This window comes from Anopheles gambiae, chromosome 2 (assembly GCF_943734735.2).
Source record: "Anopheles gambiae chromosome 2, idAnoGambNW_F1_1, whole genome shotgun sequence".
In the NCBI taxonomy this organism is placed as follows: Eukaryota; Metazoa; Arthropoda; class Insecta; order Diptera; family Culicidae; genus Anopheles; species Anopheles gambiae.
In genome coordinates this window covers 93,060,661-93,084,269 of record NC_064601.1, presented here as the reverse complement: position 1 = coordinate 93,084,269, position 23,609 = coordinate 93,060,661, and the positions used below count along the sequence as shown (strand labels likewise).

General features: G+C 46.9%; 1 protein-coding gene across 29 annotated transcripts in view; it reads left to right on the top strand.

Moving 5' to 3' along the window:
• Nucleotides 1-23,609, top strand: part of LOC1276638 (protein alan shepard) — a 203,991-nt gene that overhangs the window by 118,117 nt on the left and 62,265 nt on the right. For 28 of the 29 annotated variants that reach the window (XM_061645397.1, XM_061645403.1, XM_061645399.1 and 25 more), the window contains one exon: nucleotides 13,542-13,766. The exons of the other annotated variant lie outside the window; for it this stretch is intronic. In XM_061645397.1, the coding sequence (XP_061501381.1) occupies nucleotides 13,542-13,766 (225 nt within the window). The remainder of the gene's footprint in view (nucleotides 1-13,541; nucleotides 13,767-23,609) is intronic. 29 annotated transcript variants of the gene reach the window in all.

Here is a 23,609-nt window from a genome sequence, read left to right as displayed (position 1 = left end):
GAATGAGCGCTGCTGCTTGCCCGGTGGGTGACGACGAATTCCAATGGGTTGTGTGCGAGGTGGCAAACGCTGGGAAAACGCGGAAATGGTTTTAATAATATGACACTATCTAACAAGATAATGGAAAATGTCACCACCATTGTAGCGGCCGTGCTTGATTTAGGGCGCCGCTCGATGGCAAGGGGAAAGTAGCTAACGCCCCATAGAGCTCGCTTGTTTTTGTGCAACACTGCAGTGTGTGTGTGTGTGTGTGTGGGACTTTCAATTTTCGTGTACGTCCACAAAATGCGAAGCAGGCACAATGTGTTGACTCTTGAGCGATATCTAAGCGTCAACTGCACACGTAAAGCTTTTGCCGGCAGGAATTTCGCCATCCACAAAGCGTCCCATAAGAGCTTCCAACGAAAACCTCCCTCCTCCAGAGGGGACAAACAATGTCCAGGGGCAGAAAGTATGTGCATACTTGGGCCGTGATAATGTGACAAATATGTTGTAGTCTCGTGGAGCTGCTTTTCCCCAAAAATTAGGCCATTTATGCAGGAGCGGCGATGCACTTGTGTCCTCCCGTCGTTGGAAGCCCGGCACCATAAGTTGACGTTCTTGGCGTGAAAAGTTCTCCAAGCTGGGAGAAGATTTAAGCCGTCCGGAGTAAGAACAAGCCTTCACTCCCTTCCGGCATCTTTTATCAGGAAGTTATTTCTGACGGAACCCAGGAACCTTGTTTGTTTGGCCCGAGGGCCTTGGTGGGCAAAAAAAAGGGAACAGATTGGCGTGCCAGGCAAAAAAAACAGCCAGAGCGGTGTGTGCGCTCATCTTGATAGGCAAATTTACGACACTTGAAATTCTTTCGAGTGGCGTGATTACGGGCCCACAAGGTAAAATATTTCATTGGGGAGTTTCATGGTTTTTAATTGATTTATTCACCATAGAACAGCCGCTTATCGTCGGGGCGAGACCGCCCGCCCGCCAGGTGCGCTTGCATATCACATTAAATATTTTAATTAGCATCGTTTCGGTTGGTTTTCGGCAGGGAGTTGAAAGTGCTTGTGGATGATCTAACCAATTCTATGAAATCTGCTGTAAATGCCTTAAAACTTCTAACAAAGCGCTCTGACGCTATTCTGCAGAGAGGAAAAAAGCTCCAGTTTTGTGTTCTTTAAAATAGTGCAATAAACAGTAAGGGTTCCGGTAGTACCTGAATAAAAAAAACTTCCAATCAACTTCATCGTGAAGGCACTGTTAAACCCACACACACACATACATAGACACAGGGTCAGTGGTGCGAATTCACTCAGGCAGTTCCGAGACGAGAGTCCCAAGCATGATGACCTTTCTGGCCCGCGAAAGGGGCTAATTAGCCCATTCATTTCGCAGACTGTGTTTGCAAATGATGGCCCACGCAGGCGCCCATCAGTAGCAAAGGGGGGTCCTAAAACAACAACAGCCATATTGAGGCGGTTCACAGCGCAACATCTTGCCCCCCAACCACAACGGTCACACAAAAATTGGGCGGATGCGCACAGGCACAGAACAACGACTCGGTTAATCATAATTAGACTCCTAGCTGGATTGCGAAACTACTCTGTCCCCATGATGGCGAGTTCTTTGTGGAGTGGCTTTGTTGTGCTTTGTTTCAGTGCCGGGCACTCGCTGTCAATTTCACCAATAACCGGACAGGGGTCCAATTCGCCCGAAATGTGATGTCCAGCGAGGAGTTCACATCCGCGCGCTGCCTCGGATCATCTCCCGGGCGGTGTTTTTGTTGTTGTTGGAGGTGCTTTGGCTGTCGCTCGAGTGTGACCAACGTGAAATCAAACAACAACAGCCACCGGGTTTTCCCTCCTCCCCCCCCCCTTTCCGGGTAGCGGTACCCCGCTTCTGCTGACCCGCTTTGGAGAGCCTACTGTGTAACTGTAATTTCGCGAGTCAATTTCGGTGCTGGCAGTATGGAAAGGTTTTATTTATTTATTTCCCTCCGCTCGTGTGGAAAACGCCCTGGACTAGATCACAGAGCGAAGATAGTCGGGATTCCGATTTCGATGTGTAATCCTCAGGGGTGTGGGAGCGAGAGAGAGCAACCGGAGTTCCCCGAAAACCGAACACCCAATTTGTGAGTGACGAGCGAAGAGCGCATTTGGGGGAGAGTTAGAGCCTCGAATTACCGTCCCACACGGTGTGTGTGTGTGTCCGGGGGTTAGAGGCTTGTGAAGTGTCCGAAGTAGGCAACAAGATGATATCGGATGATCTCTCGTAGCGAAACGGTTTTGTGCTGCGCGTCCAGTTGGCGCTACAATAATCCCTTTTAACCCCCATCGGACGTCAAAAAGGCGGCTATCTGGGTAAAGTGTCAGGCTTTTTAATTAACTCCCAAGTGAACCTGTGCCAGCCTGTGACGCTGGGGCGAGGCAATGCGGGCGCTTTAGAGAGCGCGAGGGGCTGATTGTTACAAGCGTTTGTTCCGAGCTTGTAATAACATTGGGTGGCTCCGTCACCGAAAGGAACCGCACGCGCAAAATGCCGTTGGGATGAGGGCCGGTAGAATACAATCAATTTCGGGTGGTAAATTACACTTTCTTCATCCTTCCCCAGTCCTTTTGCGTCCCCCGGTGTGACATTTGCGCGTGTCCACTGCGCAAGGGTTTGATATGTTAATGGGTGGGGGGATAGGGGAGGGGTTGGGCGCCCTTATCTCTCGCTTTCATTCCGTTTCCGGCACGGAAGGGCGGGCGTTAAACGGTGCCAGCGAATGGTTGGTCCTCCTACGGAAAATGTCGTATCACGGTCGTCACAAATCGTTCGCGGCCCACGCCACTGATACTTGTGCTTTGACTTATGGAACACCGCCGCCCAAAGGTGTAAGCAACTTGTAGCGGGGATTAATTATTCTCTATCCCCCCCCCCCCCCCTTTTTTTCTACCGAGCCCAGTCCAAAATTGCCCTGATTGCCACCGCAAATACTTATCTAAATGGTGTGTTCAGCAGCAGCCGTTCGTCGTAAACATGGGCACAAATGTGGCGTAGTTTTTTTTCTGTTCTTCTGTGTGCTGCTTCTTGTAAAAAGTAACGCCACACACTAGCACCCAAACACCACACTAGCAACAGCCATCGGCAAAGAAAAAAGCCCATTAGTAATACATTAATTTACACTCAAACGTGTACGCAAAGAGATACGGATCGAATGATATTTAATTTTTATTCTCTCCGCTTTCCGTTTGAATTTTTATTTTCACATTAACTCGGCTCACTCACAATCATAAAAAAGCAGGGCTGGGTGTGTGTGCTTGTGTCGTGTAACTCGCTCCACTAATTGGACTGCAGCAAAACAGAAGCGCAATAGCAGCATTCAATAAAAATTTATTTCAAATGAAAGTCATAAAAGTTAATTATAATGTTCTTGATAAAAACGATGTGCACTTCAGCTCTCTCTTTGCTCTCTCTCTCTCTCCCTTACTGTTCCATTTGCTGCCTGGTGAGAGTGCCCTCAAGCCCTTTGGCTGTGTACTCTCCTTCCCCAGCCCAACTGACACTGACATCATCATCATCGGTTCGGTGTATCATAATGGAGTCGGTTCACCAATTTCCCACTCACGCCCGGGTGCCTCATGCCGGGTTCGGTTCAAATAGTTCAATCCACTGTAGTTTCACAAGTTAATTCATGAGATCATCCAACGATGTCTCGGATCCTTCCCACCAAAACCCCCCGTCAACCTTAGAAAGCAGCTCGTTGCCCAATTTTCGTTCCGTTCCTCCTCGCTCGTGCTGCTGCTGCCCGGTCAAAATCACTCTTTCTCTACACCTCGTTAGATCGCATCGTCTTTTTGCCCCGTTCATTTTCTTTCGGAGGTACTTGGTATGTTCCCTCCTTTCTTCCGCTTCCCCCCATTCAGGGGTTTTGCGATCTGAATGGGTAGATTTCGTTCGGTTCCAGCAACAACAAAAAAAGGAAAGCACCTTAGGAAAAGCGAAAAAAGAAAGACAAGACACAAGAAGCAGGGTATCTATTTTCCGAGAAAATCCGTTTCACTTGATACCCGGTAATTTTATTCTCTTTCAATCAACGCAACCTAACAATCTCCCCTTCGGAACGTGGTTTGCTGAGCATCGCAGTCATGATCGCGCGCGACCGTCAAACGTTGATGTGCGCTCGTTTGTTTGCGCCTTTGCACGAAGCAACGGGATGACTGGGGTGGGGGGTGGGTGGCGAAGTTGCATAATGGCCACCTTGACACGACACTACACGGCTAGGGGGGGGGGGGGGGGGGGGAGGGGGGTGAAGAATGCGGAAGCAGTGAGTGCGACTTTTTCCGACTGGAGCCGGCGTGAGACGCGAAAATTAGCATTCAATATAATGAGGCGACACAGTGGGCGAAGCAGGCGGGAGAGGGAGGTCGTTTTGGGAATGAAGTGGACGCGCACAAGCGAAAATTTGTAGCTAAGCGCACGCCCGGGTTCAATCTGTAACGTTCGATTCTCACGCTGTTTTGAGGATTTATACATAAAAATGGATGTTACGGTTTCAATCGGGTCGTGTTAATTATTTTAGCCCTTTCGAGTGAGCTTTTGCCCCTAAATTTGGGACTCACTGCCGTTGTGAGTGCATTTATGTTCGATTAAAAACGTTTAGTTTGGCGATAAAGATGTAAAACGTTCTTACAGATTCTATGAACCAATTTAAATGGATATCGTGGTGTAGTGTAAAAATAGTAAAAATATAATAATTCTTATATTTGTTTGATTGTTTTGCTCAGCTTGATGAGGATGGTTTATTAGAGATGGGAAGCAGTGTTGCAAAATGTCATGAGTATCACGAGATTTTCACCAACGAAAACAATGAACATATGCGTGATAGCTTGATGCTCATTGGCGATAGTCAATAAAAGTGCGTCATTACATGATGAATACGACATGTGAATTCTTGAGTCCAACGCGATACTCTGACTGACAAGCTTAGCTTAATGCCGGCGCACGCATAATCATGATTTTTTTCTGGCTGTGAACAGTCCTGCCAAATGCCACTGTTTCAGTCATCAACACTCATGATTGAAACGAAGCTCAAATCAGATCACGTACACAACAGAGATGATCAGTGACTATACTCAAACAGTTGGAGAATCAATCACATCCTTGGTGATATTAAGTTTAGCACCCAACTTTTGGTCACTCACTTGGTCACGACATTGTTGTCGGCGACAATCACGACATTCTGGGAATATACTTGGCGCGTGGGCTCTAGCAACAAAATGAGCATGCTTTCTCCCTCTACCTGTTTTGATTATCTGTCGAGTCAAACAGAGCGAGAAAACATGCTAATTTTATTTCTTGGAACCACTCGCACGCACCGCATATCTCCCATGACCGTCGCGATGATCATCGACTGGAAATGTCGCGACCAAGTGACTGAACAAGAGTTGGTTGCACCAAATGTCACCAAGCATGTGATGGTCGCACCAACTGTTTGAGGCTCGCCTCTGATCATCACAGTAGAGCTTGTGACGCTGAGATGATTTTGTTTCAGCCGGAATTTGTCAGTGACATTTTGCAAAACTAATCACAGCAAAAAAAAAAGTCGTGAAATAGTGACTGACCAAGCGATGGTTGCAAACATATTATGAGCATGTATTGGTCACTCCAACCGTTCTGAGTATCACCTCTGATTATCACAATTGAGTACGTGACGTTGATATGGATTTTGTTTCAGTCAAATTATTTTATGACATTGACAGTGACATTTTGCCGCACAGATGGGAAGAATAGATGTGAACCGATTAGGTTTGTTCGTCTACATGTTGGGAAAATTCCCAGTTGAACTTACGAACTGCTTGGACATGTTTCTGCGAACTGTAGTTTGATTTGGTGAACGAATATGCGAACAAGTAAACGATTCTAGATGAACATTAGCTCTAGGTCAATTCTTTTCGAAGATTGGACTGGTTCCCATCTTACACATCTCTTTAAAAAGACTTATTTTTCTCAACCCTTCTTACATTCCTTCTTTGGAATTGTGCAAACATTAAACTCGGGCGTATTATTGTTGTGACAAAGCCGTCCAAACAAACGCATTTTAATTAATTCCATTAGTGCAAACCATCAAACTAGCAGAGAAATGTTGAAACCGCTCGTTTTGTGCTCGTCTGCAACCGACCCGTGCAAAGAAGGGATTCATTCTAAATGCCGACATTGGACATCGCCAAACCCCACCAGCTCTAAAACCGAACCGAACTCCATCGTCTGCGCAATCCTGCTTTCGTCCGCCCAACAAAGGAATGCAAAAAATGCATTCCTTTGCAATGAATTCGCTCGTAGCCGGAGCGTCAAGATTGCGATAATCAACCTGCAATTAACATATTTCCCCAATCTCCCAACCGTCCGTCGCTGGAGAACGTGCAACCCCCTGTACATCTCGCAGGCACTCCATCTCGTCTCGCAATCGGGCGGTTTGGATGGCAGCTATTTTGTATTCGTATCGCGAAATGCAGTTCATCTGCGCAGTACCAGTCCAATACTGCAAACATCTACAACCTGCCCCTCTATCAATGCAGCCGTCCGTCTTCAAAACCCGCGGTTCAATTAATTGCAAGATCCACTCCCCCGTGCCGCGCCTTGTTGGCTCGTCCAATTTATTCTCGATATTTATTCCCGCTTTCTCTCGATCTCTTCCTTCCTTCCTCTTTCTAACTCATTCTGCACATTCTCTTGCTGGTCCCGCTCATTTTCCATTCACGCCGCAACTCAATCAATTACGTCATGCACACTCCATTCGGCGTGGAGTTTCGCCAAGTTGATCGTGCAGCGCCGCGCGCGTTGCTCCGTGCTACGACCGGAATTGGAACGGCTCTCAGCAACGGCCAAGAATGTGACGCATCTTCCGGTGCGCTGCTGCTGCTACTGCTGGCTTACCAGCTGCTCTGCACTGGAATGTTCCGAACGGAATCTAGCTGGGGAAAAGCGTTCGCAGCGTTTGGCTGGGTGTGGGTTTATCATTTTCTCGCGTGGGCGAAGAAAGCACACGAACGGAATTTGAACTTTGGATCAGCTGGTACGATGGTGTTCCCTCCCACGGTGTGTGTATGTGTGTGTGGCGCACCTGGGAAAAGCTTCGTGGAAAGACTCTCTGATGCATTTGAACTACTAGGGGATGTGGCAGTGAGTGGGAAGGTCGGAAGGTCGGGGAGGTGTACGCAGAAGGAAGCATAAGTTGTTCCCAAGTGCCCGCGGCATCCCGATGTTGGCGGTCAAATGGTCAAAGTGGAATTTCCAAAGAGAGATTAAGCAGAAAACGTGACTCGCCCGTCAGCTTCTGCGTTCGCTGAAAGTCCGCTGGAATGGAATAGAAATGTAACCTAAAATCTGTAGCCCCCATCCAATTTCTCCATTCCATGCTCCCTTGCTGCTGCACTTGAGGACAGGAGGCGAAAGGACTCCCTTGGCTACTCTCCCGTGCTCCTTAGAATGTCTGCAGCCGCGCAAACCGCTCCCCGAGACGGATTACCGGATAAAGCTGTTAAGGATTTCTTTTGAGTTTCCACCACACTCCAAGGCCCGTTCCGCGTTCCACTCCACGGGGAAAATAAAATAAAACACTTCACTCTGCCGGCTTACCGTGTCTTGGCCTTTCAGCGAAACACAAGCACTCGAGTGCGCCGCCGCGCTTCTGTGTGTTCGGCTGTGTGTTGATCTTTGCCTTTCCAGTTCACTGGCAAACGCGCGCTGGAGACATTTGCCCACGGAGCGAAGCGGGCGGTGTCGTGGCAGCCTTTGCAAAGAGCCTTCCCGTTCTTCCGCCTCCCTCCCTGTGTGTTCGATGTGGCATGGCAATGGGACGATGTCGTTTAAAGTGACGCTTTTTCACTTTTTAATTCCTATTACGATTGTTGAATTCAATTTTCTCCACTCCCCCTCGCACTGGTTGTGTATGGTTGTTCGATGATGCGAATTTTGATCAAAAGCGCCGGCACGTGGAGCACAGAGCCGTGTCTTGAAAGACGCGTTGTTTGCTGTCGTGTCCGATACGATTATGTTTTTTTTAATATTTGTTGGCAGTTACTTACGCAACGAATTTTACGGTTTTATTATAACATCGCAATAGAATAGAGCGAATACAATTGGCTTTTGAAATCAGGGACAGCTTTGCGTTTGTTATATTTGTTTAAAAACTTTGAAGTTGAAACATCAAAGATTAACCTTTGACAGCTGTCAAAGATATGTCAAAGATATTGGTTTTTAAACTTTTGACAGTTGTCATCCAACGACATCTTTAAATCTTGCAAAGATATTGAGGATTTGTTGCAGAAGAATTAGAGTTTTGAAGAATGAACAGGATGCCAAAAATGCAAATGACACTATTGATATTCATAAGAAAAATATGAAAAGATAGCATTTTAAAGTCATTTTCAATCTTAATGACTCATGTATCGTTCTCTTTTATGCTTCATGTCTCACAGCAAACCTAACTGAATCATTCCGTTTTTACTTCTTTCTAATTTGCAATCTGAATAGCAATTATGTTACCGAGTGCGTCTTGATCGTTAACCATAACCTCAAAGAACTTCTTTCGATCGATTGAACTGCTTTCTCCACCCCAAAACGTACCTCATGATATGTCTGTGGAATAAATTTAAATTTTATCCTATGTGTACCTTTGCACCACTCTCCCCCTTGAGGGAGGGACGTTATAATTTAATCGAACCAATCAACCCGGACTCTCTCCGGCACTGCATCACCGTAATCAAACTGGCAATGATGCTCCATCGAGACCGAAACCTAATGACATGTGGTCCTTTTAGACTGTCAAGGCTCCTTAATGACGTCCTATGCCTTCGAGAACTGGCCCAGGATTTATCCGTTTCTTCTCTTTGGTAGCTCTATTTGAGCTCAACTCAACCGGCAGGGAGGAGCTTGGAGCACAGACACAACGAACGAATGGAGAGTTAATAATCTTGGGATTAAATTCGTTCAATGAAATTAATATTACCGATGGCACAATGTTCTCTTCTATGTGTGTGTGTGTGTGTGTGTGTGTGTGTGTGTGTGTGTGTGTATTTGCTGATGAAGCCAGGAGTGTCCTTTTGCTATCCTGAGACACTCGTTCGAGGTGGGAATTATGATTGAAACCAATTCCGGGCAGCAGAAAGTTCTGCGCGGGCTTAATTTAGCCGCTTTTTTGCCTCTCTTTGCTCAGCAGCTCGGAGTGCTACTTGGGATATCCAATATTGGCAGTTAGAAAATTGAAGTGGAGCTTCAACACCCACGGCGTTGGCTCGACGGACAATTTTTGGGGTTGGTCCCCAGCCATAAAAGCGTCTTGCGCTCGAAAAGCAAAGCAAAAGGGGAAGGAAGAAAAGAAAAAAAGCATTCCACACCCACTTCAATCGCGCACAGTAAATCACGTTCAATTTTTCGCTTTTATTGTTGCCAAATGAACTTTGAGTTTTTTTTTGTGTTCCTTCACTCTACCTACCCTTTTTCCTAACAATCCCTGTAATTCCTTTCCCCTTACTGGGTTATCTTTTCCTTTTCATTTTCCATTAATTTCCACCGGTTTACGCTGCTTGCATCCATCCTTTCCCGTCAAACTCTTAGTGGCTTTATCCGTTTTGCCGCTAGAGTGCGCTACTATCACGCAGCACAGTTACTAGCGCAAACGAGAAATGAAATAGCGGTTTCTTGCTTGCGCGCGATTCCCAACCCAACCTCAACCACCAAATGGGAAAATGGGAAACCAATGGAGCGCTATTGATGGGTGGTGAGCGCTCCCGATCGAAGCGAACCAACAGTAAAGCTCCCTTTGTTCGGTTAAACACTTTATTAGCGATGCTGCCGGAGGTTTGTTATGAGTGCGCTTTTCTTTGCGCATTTGCCGTTCTCTCTATCTCTACATTTCCGTTCGATCCTTCCGGGGACGAAACCTTCGATCACACCGGGGGACTAAATCTGACCCCTTCCCCCCATCGGTGTGTTTGGCGGGGAAACAATTTCTCTTTCATTCCACCTCTCAAACGTGCGACGGAGCGACCTCGGCAGCCAGCCGGCACATTTCATCGCCGATGAAGTGAAGTGCTTGCTTGATTAATTGTGCAGAATGTTGTTGGCAGATTTTGCCAATTCACCTCGGTGTGCCCTCCGGTCGTCGTCTTCCGAGCCCGTGGGGCTATGGGATCCTCTGGTGTGTTTGTGTGTGCCAAACGATGGTGTGAAACAAGCTGAAGCAAAGTGGCGCACAAAAAAGCATGGAAAGAAATGCGGCTGCCCAACCGCTGAATCTCATCGCACACACACACAGCCCCTCTCCCTGTCTACGAGTGGAGCTGTGGCGCTGCAATGGCGGCAAACGCCCAATTGTGAACCATTAGCGGGGTGGGGCGAGCAAACGGGCAACAAAACATGGGCGCCGCTCCATCTTCTCCGGCGCAGGAAGGCATGAATGCTTCAATTAAAACCACACCATCGCACCATTTTGTACCACCATAATGCAGAATGTTCAACGGCCAAGGCCATGGTTTTCTGTATGTGTGTGTGTTTGGGTAGGGTGTTGTGTACTAGTACTGAAACTGAGCGCGGCATGCGAATGATTAAAGCCTGGAAACGATCCGGCAACAACAAAGTAATTTTCAGCTGTGTGCCTTTTTCCGCTGTACGTTTTCTGCGGCCTTTGTGGGAGAAAAACGGATCGAATGGTCCGTGAAAACTCCTGCCAATTATTGCTGTTGTTTTTGAAGCTGGCTGGGGAGAAGAACATCGGTTGGCCGGTTCGATTGAGGCTTTGTTGTGGGGTGAAACATTTCGGAAAAAGTCGATCGTTTGCAGCGCCTTTATTTGTGGTGCAAAGGGGAATTTTTCGTCGGTACTAAATTTTACTCTTTGTTGGATGAAAGCAAGAACTAGAGATTGAGAAGTCTTAGAATCTTTAATTCTGCCAGCACCGCAAATGGTAGTAGCAAATCTCAATTGTTTCAATACATGAACTAGAATTAATGATCAGAGTTTAAATATACTTTTGTGGAATTTCTGTTGTGTTTAACACTTTTTTTTATTAATAATATTTTGTAATTCACCTCAACTCGGTGTATTTTTTTTCAGTTCACCATCCTTAAAAACTACTTTTTGTACTGTTGCGGGACTTTTGGGCGCTTTAAAAACACCTCATAACACACACACAGACACAGGACGTGCAATGTTGCTCTGACACTGCATTAAAATCCACCAGCTGTGGCCTTCGTTGCTGTACGGCGCGCTAATGGGGTGTGTAACTTACACCGAGCGACCCAGAAGCGTTCCTGCCACACTTCCCGGTGTGGCAAATTTATGCTCTTACCAACTTGCCAGTTGCATGCCCATACATTTGCACTTTACCGTCACCGCAACTTTTGCTTTTTTGATCAACTTTTCGACTTTTCGACTACTACCGTACTACTACCGTTGTGAGCGGTGTGTGTGTGAGAGAGCCTCTGTTATGTGCGGCTGTTATAGAACTTGCCAAACCGTGGAAGAAGAAGTGTTTACGTGCCAGCAAAAGTCGGTTATGTGGCGGAACGGAAACTTTTCTTTCCTGCACGATTATTTGAATTCTTCGTTCGCACACAGTGCGCAAAGTTAATTGTACACAATGGCTTTCAGAAGAGGAGTGTTTGGGTTTTATATGCATCCAAAAACTTGTCCGATTGTCTTGAGAAATTGTATCTGAGGCACTTACGGGTATCGGCAAGTGGTGTGACAGTCAAACTCCATCCCCATGAACCATTTTGCCACTGTTTGGCTGTTTAAACCTCTCGCTCTCTCTCTCTCTCGTTTATTGACATTTGGCTGCACACTGATCACAGTGTCTCGTGGTCGTGGCTCCATCCATGACTTACATGTTGTGTGATGTTTGGTCAACCATGGTCGCGTGGAGTAACACACGTCGCCGTACTTCAATTTGGCACAGGAAATGAGAAAATCTGCATAGATGCGTTTGCTTGTCGAGCAACTTCTTCCTTTTTCCCACACCAAATGACAGCTTGCAACTGTTTGATGTGCTGCCAGTGTCCGTTCGAACAGACAAGTTGTCCGTGACAACAACACGAGCAACAACAAAAACCAACGATAAGAAGCACTCGCCTCCGGCAAAGTCAAAGTTGCAAAAGTTCAATAATGGATGCATGCGGTCGTGTTCGTCGTCGTCCACCAGCACATAAGTTAGCCACATAAGAGCACTCCTCTTTCCCCCCCTCCGGGAGCCCCTAGTGAGCCACAACCACAATCGAACAAACTCGCAAAGACGTGGATGTGTACACTTTTTAGCTTAAGTTTTCTGGTGGAGGACGTTTGTTGGCGAGCGTTTTGTTTCTCGTAAGATTCCACCACTAGCGTACGGTCGCAACCGGAGTCCAGTACCGCGGATGTACGGTACCATTATTCATTTAGCTGACTCAGGACACCCGGAACGATACCCGAGTTACCGGGAATACCCGGCGGACATCACACACACACACAAACACAGTCATATTAGAAAAGGCAGATCGGTGGAGTCACTATCAACCCCTGGAGGTTCGTGGTCCTCCAACAGAACGGTTTGCAGCTGCCTCGAGCCAGCGCACACACACACACGTACGTGGCTTTGGTGCACGAAAACGAAGCGGGCAGCAATAAATTTCCTATCCTCGCTTGGCAGGCAATGGGTTTTTGGAATTTTGGTCCGCTGCGAAACCACCCGGGTAACTGCAATGCCCGTGGAAAGGTACTTACCATTCCTTTGCTGCTGTAGCACGATACCCAAGGATGTTGGCCCTGGCGCGGTGTGTGTATCCGTGTGCACGGTTTGCGACATGCCCATCCGGTCGCTTATCTTTCCCGCAAAGCTCTGCCTGTCCCTACGGGTAGAAGGAGTCGTCAAATGATGGTTGGTTGCTTCCTTTTTGAGACCCAAAAAAAGAGAATGGATTTCCTATGCAAGCTTCAGGCACTGCTGCCCGCTTTTCATACTCGCACAGTCGGATCAGTGAGGAGATCATAAAAATGCTTCCGTCTTTGTGTATGCGTGTGTGTGTTTGAGCTCGACGAGCTAGTTTGGCAAAGTTTCACTAAGTGGTCGTAAATGCGTCAACGAGACTAGTTTAGGAGGGGGCGTGATGTCTCCGATGTCCAAAAGGAAGTCATCCGTGAGTTCATCCAACATGCACAGGGTTGGATGAGAGAAGTAGTGGAGGATGCTCATAAAAAAGGATTCGAAAAGGAAGTGGGGACAGGATGTTTAGCAGACACGAGTTTGAACACGAGCAAACAATCTTTCAATTCCATTGTTTGTCCGTACAGAGCATGAGGTAATATTTTGGAGATCCCACCTGTCTAAGTGGAGCGTTGTCAGTTGACATCCAAAACGTGTTAGCTGTTGAGGATTAGGGATTGGATATCTAAATCATTCTCAAATTTATATAAATCTTTAATGTGATTCAAACTTTTTCGCAAAAATTCTGAAGTTATCCGATCTCACACTCTGTCATTTTATCCTCCTTTATCGAACACCGTTTTTAATCCGATTGTTTTCCTCTTTTTGTTGTCTCCTGTAGGGAAGTACTACAGCCGCGCCTCGTAGCGCCTACCCTGGAGCACCACCGCCTGCACCGGCCACGCTAAAGGGTGCCCAGCGACCCGCTATGACTAGTCCGGCCAGCGGCATTCCCGGTGCACCGTACAGAGGCACTGCCTGGACGCAGGGTTACGCCCCGACACAACCAACCTACCGATACACTGCACCGCAGACCTATGCATATACACCACACACGACAACTCAGGTAAGTTTTGCAAATGGGGTCCAAAAAAAGAAGGAAAAAAAACCCTGCAGTGGCAGTGTTGCCCGCGCGCCAGAGTTGATCAATGGGCACCACCATCCAGGGCGTATGCTTATCTGTGCGCGCGGTGTGTAATACACGGTCACTGTAGCGATTGGGATATAGTACACCGCGGGGTGTTTGGGGGTCGGTGCAAACACGCTCAGGGAATCGTTTCGTCCTGTTGGGTTCCGTTATTTACAGCCAAAGCATTCCTGTTGACTCGTAACCGAGAGTGCGCCCGGAGCAAGTTGCATAGGGGAATTAGATTCTGCATGCTACACACACACAGACTCCAACCGTTCAGCGTGCGTACGCTTGTTTGTTGGAGGGTTTTAGCTAACCTGGGTGTGTTTGCAGTTACAGGTTTGGTTGTTTTGGTTTCGTAGGTTACTCGCAAAAAAAAGGTTTGGGATTACATCCTGGGAAACTGGTGCCGGAATTTGTATTACATCCCTTAATCGTATGGCAGTAGCGGGAAAAAAGCCCTTGCGCGGTTGGGGATTAGACCCGGCCAGGGATATCCCCGAGTGCCACCAGGTGCTTGGGAAAAGTAATATTTGTACCAGCACGGGGTCACGAGTGGATGGGCATATTGCTTCTATGGGCTTCTGGGCGTGGAATATCGAGCAAAGCCTCACTATAAATTGATGACTTTAATCCTGCTACATACTAACATACACGTACTCGGTTTTCTCAGGGTCTTTCGTGGCCCGGTAATTGTAATCACCTCACGATGCTGTAACGTGTGGAATTTGAATGAGACCGGAATCATTACTCTGCTCCATTCGGAAAACGGTTACACGGATCGTTGGGAAACGCGCGCATGATAATGTGCAGAAAAGTAAATCCAATTCTCGTGCCGTTCAACCCGAGCGAGACTTTCTTTCTTTTTACTCCGAACGTCCGGTCGCATTGCCAGAGTTGCTCTTCTTTCAAAAAGTGTCCTACAACTAGCGCTGTCACACTGTTGGCGTCGCAATGCTTTGTTTTAGTGTCCCGTTTTGCTTCTCGGCAAAATCCATCAACGACGTCCGAACGATCTGGGAAAACACATGCCACGCCGTGTCTTGATGTCCCCCGCCACACGTGTATCTTCCTTTTTAGACGTGGCAAGAGGGCGCAAAAATTTAGTTTTACTCTTCCATTGCATTAGTTTAACTCCATTACCACCGCGTCGTCGTCTCGGTCGTCGCTTGCGCGAGCCGGCCTTGAAACGTCAGCGACACTCTCTCCACTCGCATCCCTTAACCCGGGGCAAACATGACACGTGTCGGTTTGCCTGACGAGGTACGATATGATGATGGTGGCAACAACACACCGGACTCATCAGCCCGAAAGGCGGCGCGAATGGGAAAGCGCTGTGAAATCTAGTTTACATTTAGTACCCGGCATCGCGTCGGGGTGAGCCTTATTGTGTGCGGCAGGCATTCGGAAACGGCAGCCGACGACGGCTCTTTATCATGCATGTCACAGCGATCACGCCGGCTGGCTGGCTGGTGCGGTGTCGAGATGGCGAAAGTTATGCGCTGTAAAATAGGATGAAAACATTCAAAGTAGGTCGGAGTAGGTCGTGTCAGACACACACACACTTCTTGGGCGACAGAGCCTACCAGGGTTGTTCCGTGCGGAGCCGTTTGGCCCGGTCTTTCGGTCGGGTCCGTATGTACGCGATATCTTCTGGGGTGAGCCTTTTATCTATCCCATTTTGGGCGAATACGAAAGGGGAATTCAATTTTCTTCTCGCACCCCCCTATTGGCGGATGTTCTGCGCGTCCTGGCGCGTATAAGAAGGTTGACAGTGCAACGTGCTTTTTCGTCACTTTTGTTTTTATCTTGCCCGGTTTTGGGAGTTTCGGGTAGGCATCTTTGGCCCTCACTCGCCCAAAAAAAAAGACCACAAACAGAACGCGCTTCCTCCTTAACAGTCGATAACTCGATCTGACACACTCAATACGGGTCTCCTAAAAGTCGGCAAGTCGCATTAGTTTCCCAGGACATGGAGGGGATGAACTTCCACCAACGTGTTACATAGGCTTTAGACCTTCTTTCCTGTCCACGGCCCAGCGGAACTGAACGGATGGATGGTTTCGATTTGGACATCTGGTGTTATGGGTGGGTTTAAGCTTGTTGAACAACTTCACCATCTTACTTTCTACCACAGAAGGAGCGCACTGGGCAAGCGCAGGAAGCTTCCCAAAATTGGTCAAACCGGCCGGAAAAGGCACACAGGATGTTCGTGCAGGATGATGATGATGGTCCCCAAAAAGCTCTCCAAAAACAGCGGCAAACGAATCGTACCGAACGAAATCAAATGAATGCCAAGCATGGTCTGTGTGTGTGTTGCTGTTTTTTATTAGATTTGCTACCAGCGTCGTGTCGTGGGTTGTAGAAATTTGATGAAAAGCGAAAGCGTGACGAGTGCGAAACTTTTTCTTCTCCCACAAGAGAAGAAATTGAGTTTGCGAATACTAACCATACGAGGCAGCTACAGCAACCGGTCTAGCCTATCCTAGTCCAAGCAGTTTTTCGCAGGATAATCGACGAAAGTGTAACCGGTAAAGAGATTTCGAGATGCGTTGCAAAACCCCCATCTTGAGACAGAAGCGAACGCACATTTGGAATAGCACATTTAGTGTTGGTGCGTTAGTTTGCGCCATCGTTTGGAAAAGCGAGAAAAATACTGCGAAAAAGAGCTAAGCAGGTAATGATTCCTTTTCGTCCGGCATCGAAATTGGGACGGTATTGGTGCACCTTATTTCCCTCAAGCTAACCTTAAATTAACTAACTCCAGCTCCAATCGATCGGTGCTGCGATAAAATGTCTCCTGTGAGTGTGTTTTCAGCTTCATTTATTCAATTCAAACGCTTCGCCGAGTGATCGGAAATGGACGCAAAACTATTTAATGAAGTTGCACTGCGCTCCGTTCAAAGAAATTGTCAGCGGCTGTGTATGGGACGAACGATGGGTAAATGTGGTGATGTGTCCCAGGAACACGAGGCCTCAACAACGTGCAATGAAAAACTTTCGTCGTCCGTCCACTTTGAAGAAGTGCAGAACAGCGCACAAAACGAAAAAAACACACACTCACAAGTTTCAGCCTTACGAAAAGACTGATTAGTTCGGAAGTGAAGACGACACTCGATTAAAGTTTGCATCCTTTCACCGCGTCCCGCCGCACACATCCCATTGGATTACCTTTCAGTTTTGCTGCGTTTTTTTTCTTCTGTGGTGTTTTGCGAGATGAAGTTTTACGGGGAGTTTTTTTTGCCGCAAGGAAGCTTTCAATGACGCTGAAATCAAGAAAAACATGTTTTTTCCGTCTCTCTTCTCGTTTGAAATTGCACCGAAAAGAATTTCTGCTTTTCCCCAGCGGGGTATGTGACACCTGTGAGTTGGGTTAGGTTTTTTGCTTTCACACTCTACTCTGTCAGTGTCTTTCAGATTCTAGGAAATGGTCATTGCACAAAAAAGTACAACTATTCGCGCAATCGTCAACTCGTATAATGTGTCTTTGAGTTGGACAAAGAAATGTTATTAAACACACACACACACACTCTCGTTACTGTAAGACGAGACGCTAATCTTCGTCCTCCACTGGACAGCAAAGAAAAAAGATTTCTTTCCTCAAATGGTTCAAAGCGGGAAACTTTTGTCGTCTCACAACCGTACGACACAATTGCTTGAGTAATGGGCAATTGTCGGTTCAACCATTTTTTTCCTGTTCTACACTCCATCGCAGCGCCCCTTTGTAATCGTATCTGCGTCAGCATGGAATACGCTTCCCATTTTCCCCCTTTTTCGGACCGACCATTGAACGGTTTCTCATAAAATCGTGAACGTGATCGCACACTTACTTCTCATCGAACAAATTGCAAACAAGCATTATCAGTCGAAAAGGGACACCCCTTAACGGTGCGAAAATTCTTCGAATACTTCCACCGCCGTGTGTGGGCAGACGGCCCGAACTCTACCTGTCACGTCCTGGGAGTCCTGCTAATACTCCTACGTACGCTAATGGTGTACGCTGCCTATAGCGAGCGAGCACCCTTTCCGTGAGAAGCGATCGAAGTGAATCCTAAATAAATACCGCCACACTTGTCCACTACTTTTGTGTGTGTGTGTGTGTGTGTGTGTGTGTGTGTGTGCTTGTGAGTTTGTGTGGGAGCTCTTACGAGGACACTTTCGGCTCCATCTTCCTTAATGCTTCAAGTGTTGTCAGTCGGACATGCAGAAAACACCTTTTCAGAGGGAAGGAACATTGAAGACACCGAACCGATGTAACCGCTGGGCTCTTGCTCCGTCGTTTTCGCCGGGCACTAATCCGCTTTTCGGCACCTTACTTTGATGCTTCGGTCGAACGCTCCAAAAAGTGGTGATGGTATTGGTGTACCGGTCACAGTCCGTGCTATATCCGGAGACGCACCAACCCGTGAAACACATTACCAAATGTGATATCCGAAATCTATTCATCGGGTTCTTCCACCGTCTTGTGGTGGTAAGCCGCCGGTGCGAGAGGGGTTAAGCGTTAGCCTTCGTCTAACGGGTCCGGGGTAAGGCTGGCGGCATGTGCAGGGGGAGACATCCAGTGGGATGTGATTAGGATGTGACCAAAACTTTATGACCAATCAATAGATAAGCCACTCAACGCGGGCAAACACCCAGTGTGTCTCCCCGGAGGCCCTCCCGCATAATACGCCGAAACGACCCGCAGCCGTCCCAAGTTGCTCACTTCCTGGAACCTTGCTGGATTATCGGAAATGTGCCCCATTGCCGGGCAATGTGTATGTGTGGGATTTACTGTGGCCAGTGTTTGGTGGTTTAATGTCACCCGGATCAGACCACCGTTTCGGATGTGGTTATCATCCGTTTTACGCAAGCTTTACTGCTACCACTACGGACAACTTCTCCTCCATTGCGCGCTGGCATTGATAATTGATTCCAGCGGCCGCCCGTAGTAGTGTTGTTTTTTCTGTTGTTCCACGATGAACAATTATGATTAAGCGTGTGGGCGGATTTACGGTACTGCTGCTGCCGATGCTGCTGACGCGCACGGTGGTGGTATTGCAGTTCCGCCCTTGTGGGTTTGTGTCGTCACGCTCACGACCGTACGGCGACGGTTCTGTGTAATGATGGGGGGTAAGGTTGGTTGGATTTAATAAAGGATAACATCTTGTCATTAATATATTAGGGCAGCTTCTTGGGATAGCTCCTGGTGATTGGGTAGAACACTACAGTCATTCGGGACAGGACCCGTTCCCGATCGATTCCGTCCAAGGCACAACGTATCGGGATTTCTGCAGTGGAACACGAACATTGCTAGCTATTTCCAGAAAATCCTCCCCGGGTGCTGAAGTTTAATCAAGAATCGATTCGTGAATGTTTTATCATTCTTCGGACGTTGTTAAGCATTCTATATTGCCCTTAGTTCATTAATAAGACTATTCTCCCGCCACCCCAGTTAGTACGTGGACTCGCTTGGACCCGAACGTCAAGCCATTTTCAAACTTATTGATTCTAACAAACCCCCTTCTCCCCCACTTTCTTGCAGTCACTTCTCCACCGTCGTGCAATATTTCTCCATCTTTCACACTCAAACGCTTCGCTAAATGTGCGCAAATACACGCAAAAATGCAATTCTCATGTGCACAGCTCAACTTTTAATGAAAACTAAGTGCAGCCCTATAATTTCCCATTCCGTACCCGGTGCACGTTTCGTTCGGCCGGCACATGAGCGAGTGAGTTCGGCACTGTGTTTGCCCGCTGGTAGCCGCCCATTACACACGATACCACGGTAGCGCTTGGTAGCGCGTAGCACTTTATCGTCTGCAGCCTGCAGGCCACCGGTCGACTTTGTACTGGTTCCGTGGTTCCCGTGATTCAAGACGGCTACGAATAACGATTTTCTAAAAGGTTTCCCCCCCCCCCCCCCCACCCTTTTGGAAAGCTCTATCCAGTGCAGACGGGTCCCTCTTACAGCATCGGCGAATGGCAAAAGAAGCAGCAAAGATTAGTTCAGCGGCAGTGTGGTTTGAGCCAAAAGGAAACTTTACAACTTTCTGGCAGTACGCCGCGCTTCCGTTCACGTGACGACGAACTCATCGCTTCCCGGCCAATGGAACGCTGCCGGTGTGGTCACAAGATGTATCTGCCAGAAATGGTCAGCAAAATGGAGCAGATGGTGGCTACACTCCTCCGTGTATGAGGGTTTTGATTTTTGTTGCCGCTCGGAAACGGGAACTACAATCTCGCACACCAAGAACCCACTGACGGTGAAGGTGTGGGGCAGGAAGTTTTCGGAGAGAAAGCGAAAAGTTTTCGCCGAGTGCACGAAGAAGCAAAGTTATTTGTTTTTTTTTTTTTCATTCGTCCAGAGGTTCAACTTTGCCCGCCACGCAATTATTCCATTTCCTGGTGTTAAAGATCGGACTGAGAGATGCGACTCCCCCGGACACGTTTTGACGGACAATCTGGATGTCTATGGGTTAAAGTTTATGTGGTTTTTTGTGGAATAAATATGTAATGCTTGGTAGAAGATGTTTGTCCGAATTGTACGGCGACTTCCTTTAGCTTGATCCGGCTCGAAGGACCAAAACTTTAGTTGCAAAATGTGATCTTGTTTGAAAATCAAACTGCACGGAATTGCCCAAAATGCTTTATAATACTAACATTAATGAAATAGCACCTCCTCACAAAACGTTGATCCTATATTTTCACCAAAAAAGATGTACATTTAAAAGGATATTTTTTCCTGCAAGCTTCACTTCTGACTTAAGCTACACATTTTAAAGAATGTTACCTTGACACACCCACCATTTCCTTTCGTGATCGTGCACAACATCTTAAAAAAGCGTTCATCTCAAACTGTTGGCTAAAGAAATACGGTCAGACGCTGCTGTCGGATTTCATAATAAAAATGACCGAAAGATGGATCACGTTGCTACATCGCTGCAGTTGCCGGCTTCCCTTACCAAGGATTCTTCCAGAAGATCTCCGTTCGCTTCCCGCAACGCAGCCAACCGTTCTGAAGCCTTGTAACCAAGCTTACACTCACAGTAGTAAGCTTAGTATCGTTCTTTCCGTCTGCTTTTGCTTTCTATGTTCTTTTTCGTTTCTCTTTCACGAAACGAACCTTCTAAAGACGATGGACAACAGAACCGAAACCTATCTATGGTGCTGCCCGCTTTTTCCCAAGCTTTTTCTTCCCATGGCTCAATCGACAACTGTGGGCAGGAAGAGGAGGAGAACTGTGGGAGAGATTTTCATTTAACCATGGTCAAACCTCGTCCTCAACTCAACTCGTGTTCTTCACACCGCCCTGCCGGGGGTTTTAAGTATCAATATATACATGTAGTATACCGGTGCAAACAAACTTTCTCCTTCCGTGTGCCTCCAGCCCTCAGTCAGTGGGGGACAGTGGTGGCGCGAGTGTTGCCTTTTCTCCACATTATATTGCTTTAGACCGTTCGGGTTCTTTTTAATGTGCTCTAGTAGGGTTTCCTTTTTCTTGGCCCCTGTATCCCTTGTACCGGCGAAAGATTTCTTTTTGCGGTTTTTGCCCCCCGCTTTCCGGATCAACCGCATGGAAACATTCTTAGATTCCAAGGGACTCTTGCTTCAAACTCTTTGGCGTGCAAAGGTATAAGGGCAATAACAGCAACAAACAACAACAAAAAAGCGCCACACAGAGGCAGTATCAAAACTAACTCCCCGGCGTTCGTTCGGCGGCAAGGGAGAAGATCGGTTTCTGTTTTCCTTTTGGCAAAATTGTATCCCAAACACAAGTGGCTTTTCATGGGCGGACGTGTGATGTATACATGTGGGTATGTGTGTTTATGTTTTTTTTTTCTTCTTCTTCTGTAAAATAAGCTTCGGTGAAGGTTTTACGGTTGAAGAAAAGGGATTTTGATTAATCCCGTACGGTCCGAGGAACAGGATTCCACCATAGCTAATTCATCATTCCTGTCCGGCATCCAGTACCGCGTGCCACTCTTGCCACCGCGCTGCTACGTTTGGGTTGTTTTCTTTAGCCTCATCTTGCTTGTTTTTCTTCTTCTTCTTAAGATATGTTGTAAAATGATTGAAAGTTTTTTTTAAATACTGAACGTGGGAGTGAACAGTGCCCGTATATATGCAATAAAATGGGACCGAAACGATCATTATTAGGGAGCAATTCACTCCAGCTGTCAATATCAATAACTGTTTGGGCAAGCAAATATTTTACCGCTCAAAGATTCATCTATTTAAGTGTTCAAATGTTTGCGTATCAATCTCAAACGGACCAAGCGATCAGTATCATTTATGTAACAGTCATTTGTTTAATGCTAGCAAAGAAATCATACAGCTGGCTTCATGTTCCGTTGCTTTCAATTGTTAGAAGGTCTAGTGCTTATTTTCATTTGAGTTCGTTAAAGAACTCGTAGGCAATTCCTGAGTTCGTTAAAAAAGAACGAGCTGCGTCCACTGTTTCGCCAAAATGGAATATAAATAAAATCATTAATAAAACAAATTTCGAAATATTTAAATTCCAAAAAGGTATCCCTTCCCTGTCCAAAATGTGTCACTTGGCCAAAGATGTTGCACATCAGGGACATCTTTCTGGAAGAGAAGAATTCTGGAAAAACGTTCCGACCGAAAGCCACTATCACTAACCTCCTAAATCAACAGGGACCGAAAGAACGAAAGCTGTGCCTGTAAAAAAAGAAAAAGAACATTCTACCACTGGTTTTATATTTTCCTTTAGTGAAACGAAATGAACCTGCCACCATTGCCCAGGAAAATACGGAGAAACCTTCTCTTTTTAAAGGATTTTTGCGCATGCAAATGTCCAAAACCGCACGCATCCCTTTAGGCACAAAACAAAAACGATACCAGATGTATCGTTTTGCCGCTTCTTTCTTAGTTTTACATGTTACCACAGTGGACGATGTTACCTAGGGAACGAGGGAAAGGAAAGAACGCGTACACACACATGCCTGTGCCGCCGCCACACACGTGTATTCCCTATCGAGACAACTAACAAAACACATCGTCCCCTTGGGGGGCGGGAGAATGGGCAAGAATGCAGCCCTTTTGCTAACGGCTTTTTTATTTGGCGAGTTGGATTTGTGTTTCTGCTTCCTTTACCTAGAGCTTGCCTGTCCAAAAAGGCCCCGCCGGAATAATGTTTTCACCGGGAAAACAAATGATGATGACGATGATGCTGTGGCTATCTTTTTGTAGCTCTAGGCTTCCTTAACCTTGGTCACATGCTTTGGAGACACCTTCGAATCGATTCGTTCTGCTTTGTGTTTTGTGTACCGCCGCCGTCCGTGCATTGGTGTAATGTGTATGGAAAATTTGAATTTTTCCTTACCACACACCGATGGAGACGCCTGGTGCGCCACGCCGGCTTAATGCTGATTTGCGGTTAAATTTGCATTAGTGCGTGTGCTACCTCCCCTTTCACAAGGGAACGCAACAAAAAAAAAAGGGAAACGAATTACAATAACTAAACCGCACACCGATCCTGAATTCGCTTAATCATTTGTTGCCGGTGGGATAAGCGAAGAAGGAATAAAAGGATAAGAATACAAATGTGTACTGTTGTGTGCGCGCTTGTGTAGTTGTTATTACTTCACCAACCACTGACACCGACACAAAAGCTCGAGGGCGACAGAAGCAGCAGCATCATCTCGCAAACAACACTCTATTTGAAAGCAGTTAGGACGGTGAACGCGCAGGAGACCACCTGCACGGGTTCACGGCTGAAAGGATGGCCCTCCGTAGGGGATTCACAATTTACATGTTGTTGAATTGAGCCCTAAT